Source organism: Mirounga angustirostris, unplaced genomic scaffold (assembly GCF_029215605.1).
Source record: "Mirounga angustirostris isolate CCGP_5_RB_7025 unplaced genomic scaffold, mMirAng1.0.hap1 SCAF_3, whole genome shotgun sequence".
NCBI classification, from domain to species: domain Eukaryota; kingdom Metazoa; phylum Chordata; class Mammalia; order Carnivora; family Phocidae; genus Mirounga; species Mirounga angustirostris.
Genome location: NW_026991711.1, coordinates 184,654,906 through 184,674,584, shown reverse-complemented (window position 1 = coordinate 184,674,584; position 19,679 = coordinate 184,654,906). Strand labels below are relative to the sequence as shown.

General features: G+C 40.3%; 1 protein-coding gene across 1 annotated transcript in view; it reads right to left on the bottom strand.

Moving 5' to 3' along the window:
* Positions 1-1,503: 1,503 nt before the first annotated feature.
* The window catches only part of DAW1 (dynein assembly factor with WD repeats 1), a 51,242-nt gene continuing 33,066 nt past the window's right edge, over positions 1,504-19,679 (bottom strand). Inside the window, exons 7-13 of the mRNA XM_045867327.2 lie at positions 19,102-19,209; positions 16,804-16,910; positions 15,804-15,906; positions 14,674-14,788; positions 7,510-7,586; positions 4,558-4,720; positions 1,504-2,349 (exon numbers count right to left, since the gene is read on the bottom strand). Of these exons, the coding sequence (XP_045723283.2) occupies positions 2,315-2,349; positions 4,558-4,720; positions 7,510-7,586; positions 14,674-14,788; positions 15,804-15,906; positions 16,804-16,910; positions 19,102-19,209 (708 nt within the window). The 3' untranslated portion in view covers positions 1,504-2,314. The remainder of the gene's footprint in view (positions 2,350-4,557; positions 4,721-7,509; positions 7,587-14,673; positions 14,789-15,803; positions 15,907-16,803; positions 16,911-19,101; positions 19,210-19,679) is intronic.

Here is a 19,679-nt window from a genome sequence, read left to right as displayed (position 1 = left end):
TCTCTCTCTCTCTCAAAAAAAAAAAAAAATACTACTGGAAACTTTAATAAGTATTCTATAAAGAAAGATTTCTTCAACACATAAAAATTAGAGGAAACTTTTCTGACTGAGGGGCATCCTACAGCTAAATAGGTCAGTGAGGTGTAGGATGACCTCCATGACCATACATTGGCTCTCTCTATTGAATGATGTAACAAAATAGCATTTCCACCTTCCCTAAAGCCATCAAACACTCAGAAAGGAAGAGTCAATGTCAACTTCTTCTTGGCTTCAGAAGAAGTAGCTAAATTTTGGCCCAGGTTTCTCTAATCCAAGCCTTGCTTGGCTTCCCCATCTCTGAACGTCCTCCTTCCAGCAGCTGCACTAAAGTTTTTGTTTGTTTTGTTTTGCTCTTGTTTTATTTTTCTTCTTGGGTGCTAGACATCCATTGATGATCTGAGGGATAATTCGCAGCCCCGACCTTCCTACTGATACATCTATACTCTTCTCCCATGATTGTTCATTTAAGTACAAAGTGTAATGGAGCAAGAATCCCTAACACGTGGTGTCTTTGGTAGATTATTTCACTTCAGTGTGACTCACCTCCTCATTTTCAGATCAGGACTGTTACCTGCTCGGAAACAGTTGCTGGGAGGGCTGCATGGATGATCCATGTCAAGTGGGTGGGCGGTGTCTGGCAGGCGACACACACTCAGCCACCCTGACGACTGTTGTTATCATTAAGAAAATGACTCCATAAGATTCTCATGAATTCTCTTGCTCTGGGTTCAGGCATCACTGGTTTTATCTTGTGCTTTATCTTTTAACAATAGTTTTTAATATACATTCCAGCACTTTTACATAGAAAAGTGTTTTTAAAAATAGTTTTTAGTATTTCAGTAGCAATTGGGTTGGTGTTTGATGATTTGCCCTGGTACCTCAGTTGTTTTCCATCCAGATTTTTTAATTCAATAGTTCGAAGGTCTATTCTGTTTAACTTTTTTCTGGAGAAAAACCTGCCTATATATTTTATACCCACTATGAATTCAGAATATATTTGCTAGTAAGTGAGATCCATTTTGCTTTCCCTATATGCTGCCCTCATCTTACTCAGTATAGGTTGTCAACTTTTTTTTCTGGGGGAAGGAGGTATAGATATACTTTTGAGTATGAGGGAAGAAAGATTAGGCTTCCAATTTTGCCTTTCTCATTCTTAGTTACACAAAGTAAAATCACTAAAGAAGTAATAGAACTTCTAGTCAAATTCCAAACTGGTGCAGCCACTATGCGGCATGGAGTTTCCTCAAAAAATTGAAAATAGAACTACCATATGATTCAGCAATTCCACTTCTGGGTATTTCCCGAAGAAAATGAAAACACTAACTGGAAAAGATATAAGTGCCCCGATGTTCATTGCAACATTATTTACAGTAGTAGCCAAGGTATGGAAACAACCTAAGTGTCCACTGATGGATGAATGGATAAGAACAATATGGTGTATAAATACAAATGAATATTGCTCAGCTATAGAGAAGAAGGAAATCTTGCCATTTGCAACAACATGAATGGACCTTGAGGGCATTTTGCTAAGCAAACTAAGTCAGACAGAGAAACACAAATACTGTATGTTCTCACTCATATGCAGAACCTGAAAAGAAAACAAAACAGAAAAAACAAAACAAAACAAAACACTGAACTCATAGATACAGAGAACAGGTTGGTGGTTTGCGGTTGCCAGAGGCAGGGCATTGGGGGGATGGGCAAAATGGGTGAAGGCTGTCAAAACATACAAACCTCCAGTTAAAAAATAAATAAGCCTTGAGCATGTCATAGACACCATGGTGACTCTAGTTAATAATACTGTATTGTATATTTGAAAGTTGCTACAAGAGTAGATTTAAAAGTTCTCATCACAAGAGAAACATACATCATATATATAGATGTACAATTCACTAAAAACTGCTTCCAAAAACTTTATTCAACAGAAATTATAATAGCCTACAAATAGAATCTTGGAGACACACTGTTAAATCACTCTGGTTTCCTTAATTACTACCATGATGCTACTAAAAATAAAAACAAAATTGAAATGACCAGTAACATTTGCCAAACATTATGCTCTTTCCTGTCATTCCCATCAAATAATATCAAGAAATGATATAACTTTATCAGTTTTAATGGTCATATCCATGAAGCTAAGGATAGTGTATAAATTATTGACTTTTGGAAAGAGAGAAAACGTGAAATATCAAAACAGCTTGCTTGCTCTCTGTGAAGCTCCAGGTCTTGATCTCCATTACTAGCAAATTTGTTCACCAACTGCCTTTTTCTTCAGTCAGCGCCATATCCTACATGTATTATCCTTGCTACCTAATAAAACAAATTTCACCAAGTTATTTTTTCTTTATTTCATTCACTAACTCTCCCTTTTTACAAGTTGATCTTCTCTGGGACATTGACGATGGTCAATGTACTCAATGTGCCCAGCTGTGGAGTCTTTGAGCTGCTCCGGCATTTGGGGGGCAAGAATTTTCTATTTTTAATGATTCCTGTCAGTCATCAATTGGGCAAGTTCATGTCCTACTCATACATGTGAGATTCATGGCATCTCAGAACTGGAGCCCTGAGAATGCAGCCTTCCCCTCTGCTCATTCCCTCTGCCCTCCCCTCAAACAGTGCAGTCAAGTGGAAAGACAGTGAATTTGAACATCACCAGATCAGGGTGATTAACTTATGAGGCGGCAACACATTCCACTTCAGAACATTTCAAAATGTCAACGGATTTTTCTCATTGTTGGTAACATGTGAAATGTGCATTCTTTTACCTCCCCACTGCTATGATAGACACTCTTCCAAAGCAGCTCTAATCAACTGCTGCCCAAGGGTGCCATTCACATTCACTCTGCCTTTGGAAATGACCACTCTGGTATGGAGCAGCGCTGGGCACTGCTGGTTCTCTGACCTTTGGGAGCCAGGCACATAACATTAATATAAGAAGTGTGCTGGTTACATGGATTGGGAGAGCCTATAAAAACTGTTCATTCCACCAAAAGACACCTCATCTTCTAAAAAAAAAAGATAAATGACCATGCTGGCCAAGTTCCTTCCATTTCGTGATTTCAGGCCCAACCTCAGGCAGCCCATGAAAACTCAAGCAGTTAATCACACCTGGGCCCGTCAAGAAAAGGGGGTAGATCCATTCAAACAAAGTGATTGTTCTGGTGATGACAAGACATAAGTGTCACCCCCCTTGTAGTAAGCTCGCCCATCCAGCAGGCCAGTATTTAGCACTTTGGTGCTTTGAGAGACACTAAATAAATCAGTAATGTCTTAACAAGCTCAGGATTGCAAATGCCAGCAGCAAAACAAGGCATAAACAATGTTCTTCCCTAAAGTCTCTTAGGATCTCCTGTGACTCCGGGAAGAGGTACCACACAGCTGGTCTAACATGAACTATGTAGACCAGAAAAGGCTGGTCCTCTGACAAAACAGCCCCAGCTTCCTTTTCCTTACTTACCATCAGCTTCCTACATGACCTTCTGGTGCCCCCATCACTGCCTCCCACCTCTTTCCTCGTCATGGGAAAGGATTTGACATTGTGCTCACATAAAATATGTGGGTTATTATGGTAGTGCCTTAAGAGTACCTACATTTTAGTGATGCTAGCAAATCATAAACTCCAGAAAGTAATCCATAATTTTAGAAATTATCCACAATTAAATAGTAAATGAGGCTTTTAGGGCAAAAAGGGAGATTATTCTCAGCACCCCTGAAGTTATATGACTAAGAAGCTACTTAATCAGCCAATATAGAAAGTCAATCTTGCACGTGGGACATTTAACTTATTAGACCAGTTAAGCAATTTTGAAATTGCTCAACACAGTAAGAATCACTGGAGTTAGGCAGATTATGTCCTCTGTGTCCCCTTAGGGCGCCCCTACCCCACACAGCTTTACCACCCCACTCCCTGCTAGGTCCTGTTTCCAGAGGCACCGCACTAACATCACACCATACTCTTGTCACTTTCCACAATCGAAGTTTATCTATTCTCAATCCAGTTCTTATAAAACATTTCTAATATAATTAATTCACAATAAATTGTTAATGGTTGAAAAATGCTCAATATGGGTTCTCTTCCCCCAAATATTAAGGTGTTAGCAGGGGGCATCCAAGGAGAAAACAACTTAGCTCAAAGAATAAATCTCTCATGGGCTGGAAGTCCAACAGTGCAGAACTTGTGTCCTAGCCTGTTTTAGTTATAATACTTACTGACAACTGAATATTAACCATTCGGTGGGCACTGCCTGGGGAGAGGTGGTAACCAGTAAGGCAGGTTACTGAATTCTTTGTTAAGAGCAACTAAAATTCAAAATTCAACAAAGCCTTATAGTCAAAGCTCACCCTTGTGGTCCCACATGCAACTAAAATTAAATCACGGGTGTGGGAAGCATGGGCATGCACCAGGGACCCTGCAAGAGGGGGCAGGGAGAGCAGTAAAATCCTTTTGGTATTCAGCTTGGAAACTCTAATAGCCAATTGAAAAAGAAAACCAAGTCTATGTGTTTCTCTCTCCCATACCTGTAATGATTATGTTGCCTTTATAGTTGAAAGCACATGAAAAGATCTCATCCGTGTGCCCCTCGAGAATCTGGAGGCATTGACCAGTCTGAGCATCCCAGATTCTAGCTGTTTTGTCAGCGCTGCCAGTCAGAAGATGATTCCCTTGGGGGTTGAAAGAAATCTACAAGAGAGAAAGGAAAATGACAGGTTTGTGTGATTTGATTTCTGATACATTTTTAATCGGCAAAAGGGGGACATGACTAAGCACCTGTCATCTTCCTTGCTTGACATTTATTCTTACATAGAACAGTTCCTTCCTGGGGGGGGGGGGGGAATTGCAGGGACTAATACATGAAAATTAAAGTCTAGACAGAAAAGTATAACTGGCCACCCCACCCCCACCCCACAGTTCTAAGGATAAAGACCAAAGCTCCCTTCTAATTCGAGTATTCCCCACCTAGCTTCTTTCCAAAGACTCAAGATGCAAGTCTCTCCATACAAACAAAGAGACAGCCCTGGTGTGGATAAGAACACAAGTCAGGTTGCTTCACACCCAAGCCTCCATATTATCCCTATAACCCAACTTTCTGTAATCAGAAGCATATAGATCGTCCTTCAGTCTGTGCCACAGAACAAGTGAATGTTGGGGGAACTTTCGTTTTACTGCCACTCAAAGTAAAGCACATTGTATAAATATGTCCTGAGTGCCTCCTATGTGCCAAGCGGTATCTGAGCGACTGCCAAAGGAAGTGGTTAGTTCACTATTTCTTTGGGCGCCACGCTTATAACCCTCTCTAAGTCATCGTAAGACAACGATTTGGGTCACAACCTCTCTAACTGAAGGTTTGATGAGGACAAGGATCAAGAACATGGCTTTTTTTGTCCCTGTGTCCCCAGTACAATGCCTAGCACAAGGAAAGCTCTCAAAATGCATTTGCTGATCCATTTGTCTGTTAAAGGGCATCTCGGCTCTTTCCACAGTTTGGCTATTGTGAACATTGCCGCTATGAACATTGGGGTGCATACGGCCCTTTTTTCACTACATCTGTGTCTTTGGGGTAAATACCCAGTAGTGCAGTTGCTGGGTCATAGGGTAGCTCTATTTTTAATTTTTTGAGGCACCATCACACTGTTTTCCAAAGTGGCTGTACCAACTTGCATTCCCACCAACAGTGTAAGAGGTTTCCCCTTTCTCCACAACATCTCCAACATTTGTTGTTTCTTGCCTTGTCAATTTTTGCCATTCTAACTGGTGTAAGGTGGTATCTCAATGTGGTTTTGATTTGGATTTTCCTGGTGGCTAATGATGATGAACATTTTTTCATGTGTCTGTTAGCCATTTGTATGTCCTCTTTTGAGACGTGTCTGTTCATGTCTTCTGCCCATTTTTTGACTTGATGCCCTTCAACAGATGAATGGATAAAGAAGATGTGGTCCATGTATACAATGGAATATTACTCGCCATCAGAAAGGATGAATACCCAACTTTTACATTAACATGGATGGGACTGTAGGAGATTATGCTAAGTGAAATAAGTCAAGCAGAGAAAGTAAATTATCATATGGTTTCACTTATTTGTGGAACATAAGGAATAGTATGGAGGGCATTAAGAGAAGAAAGGGAAAAATGAAGGGGGGGAAATCGGAGAGGGAGACGAACCATGAGAGACTATGGACTCCGAGAAACAAACTGAAGGTTTTAGAGGGCAGAGGGGTGGGGGGATGGGTTAGCCTGGTGGTGGGTATTGAGGAGGGCACATTATGCATGGAGCACTGGGTGTTATGCACAAACAATGAATCATGGAACACTACATCAAAAACTAATGATGTACTGTATGATGACTAACATAACATAATAAAAAAAGGGAAAAAAAAGCATTTGCTGAATGAATGAATGAATACCTTAACTTTGTATACCATAGAAACGCCATTGCTGAATGGCAATTCAATAAGTAGTGTATTGCATAAACCTAAAATGCAATATAGAGTGTGAGAACTCTTTATATACACAAAAACATGTGTGCTTGTTGAGTGGGCCACATCATGCATATCAATGGTTATCAGACCAGTCACTCAGCAACATGGCCTGGGCTCTCTTCCTAAGCTGTCTCCCACATCCACACTTCCCTATCTCCCTTCCTGCCAGGCCCTAATGCCTCCTAGCCTATGGAAGAGATGTGTTCTGTGTGGCCTCAGAGACCAATCTTGAAGGGCAGGGGCTCCTGGCCACTGGCAGCAGGTGCAGAGGAGGGAGGGGGAGGGAGAGTACAACAGGAGGACGTTCCAGGGTCCAGGGGCAACATTCCAGGACCTGAAGCCATCAAACTGATCCTTTAAAAGGAAGGAGCAAATCTGATCTCAGGTATGAGATGAAGGAACTGGGCTGAGCTGGGTGGGAGCTGAGAGTCACCAAGTCCCGGCGTTTCCAGAGTTCTTGGAGGACACAGCTAAACCTCAGATCACTGATTGGAAGGCTCTGCTCTGTGAATCAGCTTGTGGGAGGAGCTTAGACAAAATCGTAAGCTACAGCCTTGAAGTTTCAAAGTAGGTCATTTTAAACTCTGTTAAGTGTTAAATATTTCCAGGAAATACTTTCTCAATTGCATCTAATTTATGAAACACTTGATACTTGCTGCACAGCATGTTTTTTGCATAAAATATACTTGTGTGTCTGCTAGGACTAGGAAAAGCACTTTGTAAGTTTCTTAAATAGCTTTAATAGGTATTTTCAGCGAACTCAATCTTTTGCTGATGGCTGAGAAAAAATGCTGTTTTATACTTTTTAAAAGGTTTTAGGAATCTTTTATTACGCTAAGTTTGAGGTCACACTTAAAAATATAGTTTTTAGGTAGCTGATTTCTAGAAAGAGTGAGATAATTGGACAAGCCCTAGTGCCAACAGACCTATTTAGACTAAGCATGCTATGTTTTTAAAACTAAATAAATTGCTCCAGATGAGAAAGCAACTCACCTTCGAAATTTCGCCTTCATGGCCTTCCAATTTGGTAATGCATTTTCTTGTGGCTGCACTGAAAACTCTTGCTGTTCCTTTTTGAAAGAGTGGAAACACATATGAATGCGTCCGAAATACAGAACTTTGAGCCATGTGCCCTGAATTATGGAATATCTATTCCTCTGTCATACAGGCTCTGTGCTGCTTGTCTTCTTGCCTGTGGTGAGAGCCACCACCTAAAACTGCAAATGTAAGCTGGCGCCACTGCAGGAGAAGAGGGGAAGCAGGATGCCCCTCTAGCCCCGAGCTTCTTAGAAGAAATGATGGGTTCCAAGGTAGAAAAGGTGGGGGGGGAGGAATCCACAAAGAAAAAGTTTGTAACGGGAAAAGGGAGAATCAAAACAAGTTTTGAGAGGCGGGCGATGAAATAAGCAGCCAGACCAGCATCACACACCAAATAGGAGTCTAAGGTTACAGAAGGTTTGAGAGGCCTTCCTGAAATGGAGCAACAGCCACTACTCGCTGGGCAAAGAACAGGCACCAGGGAAGCCTTTCTACAGAAAGAGCTGGTAGAATGGTTTGTTCCCTGTTGTATCCCCAGGGCCCAGAAGTGCCAAGCTCCCAGTAGACACTCAATAAGTGGATGCTGGATGGATGGATGGATGGATGGATGGATGGATGGATGGATGGATGGATGGAGTGGATGGGTGGATGGATGAATGGATGGGTTGTTGGGTGGATGGATGGATGGATGGGTGGGTGGGTGGGTGGATGGATGGATGGATGGATGGATGGATGGAAGGAAAGGTGGATGGATGGGTGGGTGGAAGGAAGGAAGAAATGGTATAGACATTTCCTTAGAATTAAGGAATGGAGGAGTTAAATAAATGTAGAAGGAGAAAAACAGCAGTAGTAAAATTGTTGTCAGAGAAAAAGTTAACATTTTTCTGGCCGGATGAAGGCTGCTCTCTTATTGCAATTACAAAATTACATAGAGGCAAAATTGGTAACGATAAGAGAATTTTGGTTACTTAATTTTCATTCAGAGAAGAGCAAAACATCTTAGTAAATTTTTTACTTGCCCTTCTGACAATGTCAACTTTAGGAAGAAATAGATGAAAATTGCTATTTTACAATTAATATGACTAAAAATATAAACCTTGCTAGTCGGACATTTCAAAAGCCTTAAAGTGACCAATGTGTTTTAAGATTGTGTTAATAGGGCGCCTGGGTAGCTCAGTAAGTTAAACGTCTGCCTTTGGCTCAAGTCATGATCCCAGGGTCCTAGGATCGAGCCCCACATCAGGCTCCCTGCTCTGTGGGGGTCTGCTTTTCCCTCTTCCTCTGCCCCTCCCCCCTGCTTATGCTCTCTCTCTCTCTCTCAAATAAATAAATAAAATCTTTTTTTTTAAAGAATGTGTTAATATTGGGGTGCCTGGGTGGCTCAGTCAGTTGAGTGTCCAACTCTTGGTTTCGGCTCAGGGTCGTGAGATCAAGCCCCATATTGGGCTCTGTGCTCAGCAGGAAGTCTGGTTGGGATTCTCTCCCTCTGCCCCTCCCACCTTCACTTGCTCTCTTTCTCTCTCTCTCAAAAAAAATAAATGAATCTTTAAAAAAAAGAATGTGTTAATAGAACAAAAATGAATATCCTGCCTACAGTAATTCTCTAAATTTCTCAAAAGCATTTTTAAGCTTCAGAAAACACAGAAATAATATCGCCTAAAACTATATTTTTAAAAGATAGAAATATGAATAAGACACCAAAAAATAATGCAGCCTTGAGAGTGATTCAAATGAGGAAGTAAAAGGTGATAAATGGGAAGAAACAGATGTCATTTCACAGCTTCAACTAACCCCTGTTGAATGCATCCAGTTTTAAGTAGGGAATGAGAAGCAAGAAGCAGAGTTAAGTAAACAAGATGTCTCCAAACATCAAGACTTCTTAGAAGATGCAGAGTGAGAAGAGGTTTACAAAACATACAAAAGGAAAAAAAAAAGTTTTTTTGAAGTAATGTCTTTTTTTTTTTAAGATTTTATTTATATATTTGAGAGAGCGAGAATGAGAGAGAGAGAGAGTACATGACGGGGGGAGGGTTAGAGGGAGAAGCAGGCTCCTCGCTGAGCAGGGATCCCAATGCGGGACTTGATCCAGGGACTCCAGGATCATGACCTGAGCTGAAGGCAGTCGCTTAACCAACTGAGCCACCCAGGCGCCCCTGAAGTAATGTCTTATTGATCAAGGAAAGAATGGAATCACTGCTAGGGGACATATAAGATGATAGAGAAAACAAAAGAATTATTGAACTTGCAGTTAATTCTCATCCATCTCTCAGCATCCTGATCCCCAGACCCTGCTTGTTTCTCCACCCATAGTGCTGACAAACTCCTAACATTCTTTATAATCTAACATCCTCTATATTCTAACATTCTATGGAAAACACATATATGTTATTCTTCATTGTCTCCCCCTCCAAAATATAGCTCCACGAGGGAAGGAATTCCTCTCTCTTTTGTTCATTGATATATCCCATGTTCCTAAAACAAATCCTGGCACAAAGTAGCTTCCCTATTCTTGTTGAATGGATTTTTTTTTTTATATAAGTGAGAATGATATTTAAAATAAAAAGGGTAGATTAATTACCATTGAGGGATGATTTTAAAAAGCTAAGCTCTGTAAGAAGATGAAAAAGAACATAGTTACTTTGAAAGATAGAGTTCTCCAAATTCAGGGTGTTTATATTCCAGGATATAGAAAGAACTTTATGTATGATCAAAGAAGCACCTTTGAAAAGTCCTAGTGAGTAAGGGAACAGCATGCAAATGTAATTTTGAAAAGGAAGACAAAGGTGGAATAAAGACTGTTATTAAAATGAATCACAGGCAAAATTCTACAACTGATTATAACACAAAGGATATGTGACTACTTAACAGTATGTTAGTCACAAGGAACAAATCAAAGAACAAGTCATGTCTGAAAAAAGCATCCCATTTTTGCTAGAATTTCTTAAATGGCTGTTAAGTTTACATGGACATGATGTAGCGTCACATAGGGTCGGTCACTAAAGGAATTAGACATAATGAAACATCATGTGTGATTATCAAAGAGATGACTTAGACACAGTGTAGGCTTAAGTGTGCTGACATGGTGATGACATAATCATAGTACAGCATGATATGCATTCATGGGGAGGTGACACAGATATAATATAGTGTCACAGGTGGTCATCACGGAGATGATGTAGACATAGTGGAGCATGGTGTGTGGTTGTCAAGGAGATGAAAACACACAGTGTAGCATCATACATGACATCAAACAGATAACGGAGATGTTGTGTAGAATCATCTGTGGACTACAGGAAGACGGCACATACCCAGTGTAGCAACATAATGGATCATCAACCGATGACACAGATATATTGTAGCACCATATAAGGCCATCATGGATATGACACATACTATATCATCACACATCGTCATCTGGGAGATGATGCAAAATAGTGTAGCACTCCACATGGTTATCAAGGAGATGACCTAAACATAGTATAGCATATACAGCATATATCCCTAAGAGGTTGTCAAAGACATGACTAATGGTACAGCATGATGTATTTATCGAAACATTCAGTAGTAATGACATACCATGACGCACACTTAAATTTGATACAGAGTGTGGCATCATATGTATTTGTCAAGGATATGATACAGACATCATGAAGCATCATTCACTGTCATCAGGGAGCTTATCCATAGTACCGCGTCATCCATGGCTATCAGGACAGTGGGAAGTCGCAATGTAGCATCATATAGAGCAGGTTAAAAGATGATACATAATGTAGCATGATATGTGGTTGTCAGAAAGATGATCTATAGCATAGACTCACATATGATTACCAAAGACATGATGCAGACATGTCATATCCTGGGATTTGCAAGGAGAGAAGCCTTTAGGCAGAAAATGCAAACATCTCTATGTCAGACATGGTGTTATGCACCAAACCGTGTCCCCCACAAAACTCCTATGTTGAATTCCTAACCCCGAGTACCTTAGAAGTTGACTTACTTGGAGTTTGAGCCTTTAAAGAAGAAATAGATTAACATGAGGTCATTAGAGTGGGCCTTAACCCAAAATAGCTGGTGCCCTTATAAGAAGAAGACATGAGGATACAGACACATGCAGAGGGAAGACCACATGAAGACACAGGGAGAAAACTGTCAGCTGCCGGCCTCAGAAGAAACCAAGGCTGCCAACACATTGATCTCAAACTTATAACCTCCAGAATTGTGAGAAAAGAAATTCCTGTTGTTTAAGCTACTCAGTCTGTCGTATTCTGCTATGGCAGCCCTGACAAACGAATACAGTTATACAAGAGATGATGCAGTCACACGATAGCATTACATGAGCTTACCACAGACATACTGTAGCATCATACATGGTGGACCAGATGGCACAGATACTCACAGCATCATACATGATTGTCAGGGGACTACCCATAATAGAGCATCATACAGGATTATTAGAAAAATACGCAAACATAGCATATAGCTTCATCCGTTGTCAGAGACACGATGAGACATAGTATAACTTCATAGATGGTTGTCAAGGAGATGACCCAGAAATAGTGTAGCATCACTTTGGTTGTCAGGCGAATGATGCAAATGTAGCATGGTGACATACATTATCAGGGAGATGACACATAGTGTAGTGTCATACATGGACATCAGGGTGATGACACAGACATAATCTGCGTCATATGTGGATATAATGGACTTGACACAGACATATTGTAATGCCATAGGTGCTTATCAGGAATATGAGACATATAGATTTCAGCATAAAAATAAGAAAATAACACAGAAATAATGTATCATCATACTGTTTTCCAAATGGCACAGACACGGTGCAGTGATTATCATGGACGTGATACAGAAATCATCTAGTCCATCCTATCGCATCTTACAGGGTTGTTTAAAGGGAGGAGATAGTAGTAGTAGAGCATCACACACACTTTTGTCTTGGAGGTTTCACATAACAGCATAGTTTTCTAGGATATGATGCATATATTATGTAGCCTCATATGTGGTAATTGAGGAAACTCTCATAGTAGAGCATCACACATGATTTTCAAGAAGAGGATCTAGATGTCGTTGTGAAGAACATGATACAGACATAGTATAACACCATACATGTTTTTAAGGAGATAACACAGAAATAGCATAGCATCTTAATGATTGTCAGGGAGATGATGTGGTTATCAGAATATGATATAAGGTATAGCATCATGAACGGTTGCCAGAGAGAGGAGGCAATCAGAGCATAGCATCATCAATGGAGGTCAGTGAAGTGACACACTGTAACATCACATAACCTCATTAATTGTGGGCACAGAGAGCATAACATAGGAGCCTACCATGGAGATAACACACATGATAACCTCACACATAGCACTCAAGGAGATGACATTAAAGGATAGTGTGATAAGCAGACTTCAAAGATATAGTCTTATATCTTAACGTGGAATCATGAAGTTTTGTAAATGAAGGGATCCAGACATAGAAGACCTTGAAGACGTGTTTGTCAAGGTGATGAGGTAGAAATATTACAGCATCACACATAAATTTCTAGGAAATGGTGAAGGTATGGTAGAGTATCATACATGGTTATAAAGGATTAGATGAAAATATAGTGTAGCATCATACATGATTTTAAGGAGAATGACAAGGACTGTAAATTAAAACATAGCAGTCAGGTATATGATATAGACACAACGTAGCATCATACATGGTCATTAAAGGGATAACATAGACTTAGCACAGCTCCATACATGATCATTAGGTGGATGACACAGGGGTGGTGTAGAATTATCTGCAGTCTTCAGGAAGAGGACATGCAGTGTAGTGTAGCATCATACTTTATTATCAAGGTGATGACTCATAGAACAGCACCACACATGGTTGGGTGATGGCATGAGATGACATACTTCGTATAACATTACATATGCGTGCCAAGGAGATGGTGTAGATGGAGCATCCCATGTGGTTGTCAAGGAGATGATGCAGACACAGTATCACATGTGGTGGTCATGGATATGATATAATGACGGGGGGGCCAGTGAATGAGGCAGAAGTTGTGTAGCCTCTTACATGCTTGTCAGGAATACATAGTTATCATGAGGATGACCTGTTGTTTACTATCATAAATTATCATCCAGGACATAGTGTATATGTAGTATACCACTACAGATGGTTGTCAATGAGATGATACAGACATCACATAGCATTATATGGGGTTTTCAGTGAAATATCACAGATACAGTGTAGCATCACATATATTTGTCATCAAGATGAGTTCTAGTATCATGGCACACATGGTTATCAAGGAGATGATGCTGACATAGTACACATCATATGCAACAATCAAGGAGATGATATAGGTAGAGTGTAATATCATACATGGTTTTTAAGAAAATTCGAGTATGGTGTATTATCATGAATGGTCATCAGGATGATGATGATACATAATGCAGTATCTTGCTTGGTGACCCAGAGATGGAGTAGATATAGCATGTAACATGTGTCCTGGAGGGATGAGGTGGGCATAACAGAATAGCACACATGGCCAACAGGGAAATGACATAGATGCCTTGTAGCATCATCTGTGGTCTTCAATGAACTGAGGCACGCGTAGTGTACTACCAGCCCACAGTTACCAGTAAGATGCTGCAGACCCAGGGTAGAATCCTAAGTGGTAAGCAAGAACATGATGTACAGCATAGCATCACATATGTTCATCACAAAGATGTGTTACATGCAGCACACATGGTATAAAGGAGATAATGCAGATTTATTATAGCTCCATGGATGGTGGTCAGGTTGATGAGGTTGATGTGGTATAGCATAATGCATGATTAGGGCGATGACCCAGAATATACCATTATATGTAGTCACCCAGGGGATGTGAAGATGCGAAGGCCCAGTATAACATCAGATGTGGTTGTCAAGGAGATGACGCAGACATTATAACCTGTGGTTACCAAGGATGTGATACTGACAGAGAGTAATGACCAACATCACAGAGATGAGGCAGATGTAGTTTCTCTCACAGCTGGTCATCAGGTAGATGACCTACAGTGTAGAATTATACATGTTTATCAAACAACTTAAATATATGAACAGATGACCTACCATCGGCTGAAGCAGTTGCAATAAGTTTTCCAGTGTAATCAAAACAGCTGTCTAGTATTTCGTCATCGTGGCCTGTTAGCGTTGCCACACATTTTCCATTTGTGGCATCCCACAGCTACAACAGAAAAAGAAGGTGACTATGACTTCCTGTCTGAAGTGCCAAAATCGGAAGAAGTAGGCCTTATGACATACTTATGGCTAGCTGAATAACTGTGCCAAGATCATGTGTACAATTTTCACATGCTCCATTAAGTTTACATGGATTCATGACAAGAGACCACAGTCAACCGTCTCACAAGGCACACTTTCGACAAAGAGAAGACCAGAGACAGACATTTAGAATGGATAGTGCAAATCTGCCACTATATTAGGCAAGATCTCAAAGTGCACGCTTCACTGATTGGAGTGAAAATGTCCTCTTTTCATAAAAAGGTCATCGAATGATAAGGAGCTTGATCTGAAACTATAATGCTAGAGAATGAAAAGTGCATTAAGGTTGTAATACATCGGGTATGTAATCAGATATAAATTCCAGAGCCTAAGCTCTTAGCAACAGAAATTTAAAGGCAGGGAAATATTGTATTGAGCCTCCTTGAGATTCACTCTAATCAAAGTTTAACAAATGAACAGAGAGACATTAAAGAAAAATAACATGTCTTTTAAAATAAGATGTTGTGGGCGCCTGGGTGGCTCAGTTGGTTAAGCGACTGCCTTCGGCTCAGGTCATGATCCTGGAGTCCCGGGATCGAGTTCCACATCAGGCTCCCTGCTCAGCAGGGAGTCTGCTTCTCCCTCTGACCCTCCTTCCTCTCATGCTCTCTGTCTCTCATTGTCTCTCTCACAAATAATAAAATCTTAAAAAAAATAAAAAAATAAAATAAAATAAAATAAAAATAAAAAATAAAATAAGATGTTGTAATACATTTGATTCAATTAACATGGTTTCACTCTATCATAATTCTTTTAAACCTGGGGGATCAAAAACTTAACATTTAAAAATACCAATTATTTATAAATTAACATCCTAATTTTACAGCCCCTTTGAGATGAGGTAATGTTGCAAAGACTGTCCAACACAGTAAAAAGTGCACACAGGAGAACTGTAAAGCAAAGATATTTCTTGAGCTCACCATGCAGGTTTTGTCCATAGAGCCAGTTAATATCAGAGAGCAATCCCAGTTGAATAGAGCACTGCTAATTTCAGCACAATGCCCGATTAAGGTATACACCTTCCTACAAAATGGAAAGGATTCACACTGGTGAAAGACGCCTTGTTTCAGCATATGTGCACAAATAATTATGTCAAGCCCGTGGGTGTGAGAGTCAAAATTTTGTTTTTTACAACATAATATCTTTGATGACAAAGCAATGATAGTTGTAGTATAACTCAAAAACAGTCAACTAGACTACTAATTTCATTTCGGCAAAAATATACTTACATTTAAGAAGCACTCAAAAATAAAAACATTACTTAAGACTTCAGAAAGCCATGGGTAAAAAATAATACAGTTGGTCTGACATTCTGGAAGTATTCTTATACCAGACCAGTGGACCCCTTGGTAGTTCAGAAACTACCCATCAAGTGTCTGAAGGGCCCTTCCTTCTCCCTCATTTCTTGGTGTATCCATCTTGTAGTAACTCCTGGTACTTAGCCCCTCTATCAAGATGCAGGCAAGTCCAAGGTAGAGCTTTCCAACGCAAATAGTCTAATTTAGTTAACTTCTTAGCAACTAGAACCCAAAATAATTAGGAAGGAAATTGAAGTTGTTGGACTAAATTTAATTTGGAAAATTAGCCATAATTTTATTTACTCATGATATCCATGCCTGCCATAATGACAAGCCATTGAAATTTGATTACACAGTACATGGAACAAATAATAGCCATACACCCAGGCTATTGTTAACATTCTCCTTTTATGTTTCTGTGTGGCTCAGAATTCCAAGATAACACACATTTTTTTCTGGATCAGAAATATCATTAAATAATGAATTAATTTATTTTCGGTGCATCCTATTCCTATAGAGTCCAAAGCACAGTTAGTAGATACGAGATTGAACTAGTGAACAGCAAAGACAGTCTTCTTAACCCTCTGATCCAAATTAAAAAATCCTTAAAGACGGAAAATACCTTCCGGTATCAGCTTCCCACACTGCAACGGTATGATCAAAAGATCCCGTGATGATTCTGTTTCCCAAGGTGTTAAAGGACAAAGAGATGATTTCAGCTGAATGTCCCTAGAAAGAGAGTGGATATCATCATGCATTACCTGCATAAAAACAATCTCTACAAATGCACAGTGTCACAGTTTAAAAGAAAATGCGAGAAAAGGAAAAACTCTATAGGGAAAAAAGAGATTAGTAGTTGGCTGGGGGTGGTAATAGGGAGAGACTGCAAGTGGGCACAGGTATCTTTTTGGGGAAATTTTGAATACTAGAGTTTGGTGAAGGTTGCACAATTTCATAAATTTACTAAAAGTTGAATTATACACTAAATCAAGTCCATTTAACTTAGTAAAACTAAATAAAACTGGGTTTTGTTTGTTTGTTTCAGTGGATAGGAAGAGGACATGATTTCGGAAATCAGAGGGCTTCTTTCACATTGTCTTGAAAATAATTTTAAAAAGGCTGTATGCAAAAAAGAAAAAAAAAAAAAAAAAGGCTGGCGCACCTGAGTGGTTCAGTCTGTTAAGGTTAAGTGTCTGACTCTTGGTCTTGGCTTAGGTTATAATCTCAGGGTTCTGAGATCCAGCCCTGCAGAGGGGGTCCCCGCTCAGCAGGGAGTCAGCTTGTCTCTCTCTCTCTCTGCCCCTCCTCTTCTTGTCCTCTCTTTGTCTGTCTCTCTCTCTAAAATAAATAAATAAGTCTTTTATTTAAAAAAAAAAAAAAGGCTGTAGGCTTTATGGGTTAACAATAGGTGATAGGCAAGTTTGTGAAATAAAGTTAACTTTAAAAAAGGATATTCTTATGATAATTTTTTTTAAAGATTTTATTTATTTGAGAGAGAGAGAGCACAAGAGCTGGGTGGGGAGGGGCAGAGAGAGAGGGAGAAGCAGGCTCCCCGCTGTGCAGGAAGACCAACACACAGGACTCCATCCCAGGACCCTGAGATCATAACCTGAGCCAAAAGCACCCCCTAACCAACCAAGCCACCCAGGCGCCCCTCTTACAATGATTTAACATTAAATAGGTTAAGAAATATCTGGCCTTTGGTCTGACTTTCACTTGGTCCCTATCTAGGGCCGATGCATCAAACATTCTGAGGCAATGGGAGGAAGCCCCTCTCTGCAGCGGACTCTGCTTGCAGTATATCCCTTGTTTCCCAAATTATTTTGGCAAATTAACATTACTTTTTTCAATAGTGAAAGTGTTCATTTGCACATCAAATTTCTGGTTGATTCTAAATGGCAAACATTAAATGTAGCTGAACATGAAAATTCCAAACACGCAAGACAAATGTGTCGTCTGGCGACAGACAGGTGTATCTGTGCCGAGGGAGAGACATCCTTTCCAAGAGCATTAGGCATCTGTCTAAAAGACGAGGTAGTGAAGAGGCAGTGACCCACAGAAATGATGAGAACAAAGATCAAAAGAGTATACTTATATTAATAAAGGTTGGCACTCTGAATTCAGAAAATCCCTTGGTGTTTGTTAAAAAGAGTGCTTTTTCTCTCTTTCTAGTCCTTTTTTTTTTTTTACTGTCTTAGGAAAAGCTCTCCTAGGAAAGGGGTCCTAATTTGAAATCCATTTATAATTTGAAAGGACAAAAAAAAAAAAATTGGATTTCCCACCCAGCTGTTCCCACTGATTGGCCCAGAGAATCCCCCTATGTGTGTCCAGTTGTTTGGGCTGGGGTGGGAAGAAGCAGAAAGAGCAGGTGGGAGGAAGGTGCTGGGCGCGTGGTAGGGACAGACAGAGACCCCCATGGAGATATACCACCAACTCTTGCTCTCTGGGCAGTGCCCTTTAGCCTTTTTCCTCCTGCCACTTATCCCAGGAGGCTTCTGAGACCGGTGGGTAGTGGAGGAGAGTGTTAACGGTTATCGTTTTAAGGAATCTTCTGGCAAGTTTCTCCAATTCTGCCTCTTCCAGAAAGTGCTAGCCTCCGCCTACTTGGCTTTAAGCCAGATGGATGGCACTAGGATTTAAGCTGTCCGTGGTATGGCTTACAGAAGGAAGCTAGTCAAAATAAAAAAGCCCATGTGGCCTCCTCAGCTCCCCCATCAAAGTCTTTAGGAATAGCCAGCAAACCAACTGGGACAACTCTTTTCACTGCAGTCTGAAAACCAATAGCTCAAAAATATCTTCTGACGTAGAACTCATTTTGTAATAAGAATATGAATAAAAACAAACTCAAATAATAGGCTTATGCTAAGCAATGGCTAGGGAAAATGCAAAACCCTCGAAGCTGGTGACATTATGCACATACTGTTAAAGTGAACACTTCCTCTCCATTCTGAATGTCCCACAGTTTGGCTGTTGTGTCCATGCTCCCAGTAGCCACCAATGTGCTTTGAGGATTGAATGATAAACACACCTGAATTGCAGGAAAGAGAAGAAATTTTAGAAAGATAAGAGTTTTGAATTGTTAATTTTGTATAGAAAAGCTTCAAGATGCAACCACCTTAGGTTCAGCCTAATTCTCTGCAGTGAGATACCAGGGTGGCATTTGGGTGGCCTGCTTTCTGCAGGTTGAATCCTGAAGCAAGAGGCTGCTTTGATCTAGACCACAGAAGAGCAAGAATAAAAGCAAACCCATCTCCTTTGAGATTCATGCTCTCTGGCTCCCATCTTCCTTGTTGTTAACCTCACAGTCCTTTCCATCCTGCTCCATCACCTGCCCAGGACTTTGGCTATTGGCTCACGGTCTCAATTCCATGTCCTAGCTGGCCTTCGTGTGAGCTGTCAATCCAGTAGCCCAGACCCATGACCCTAGACAACCTTTCATAATCACTTCTGTGGCCACACCCTGGACCTCAACGTCACATTTTCTAGAAAATTCACTAC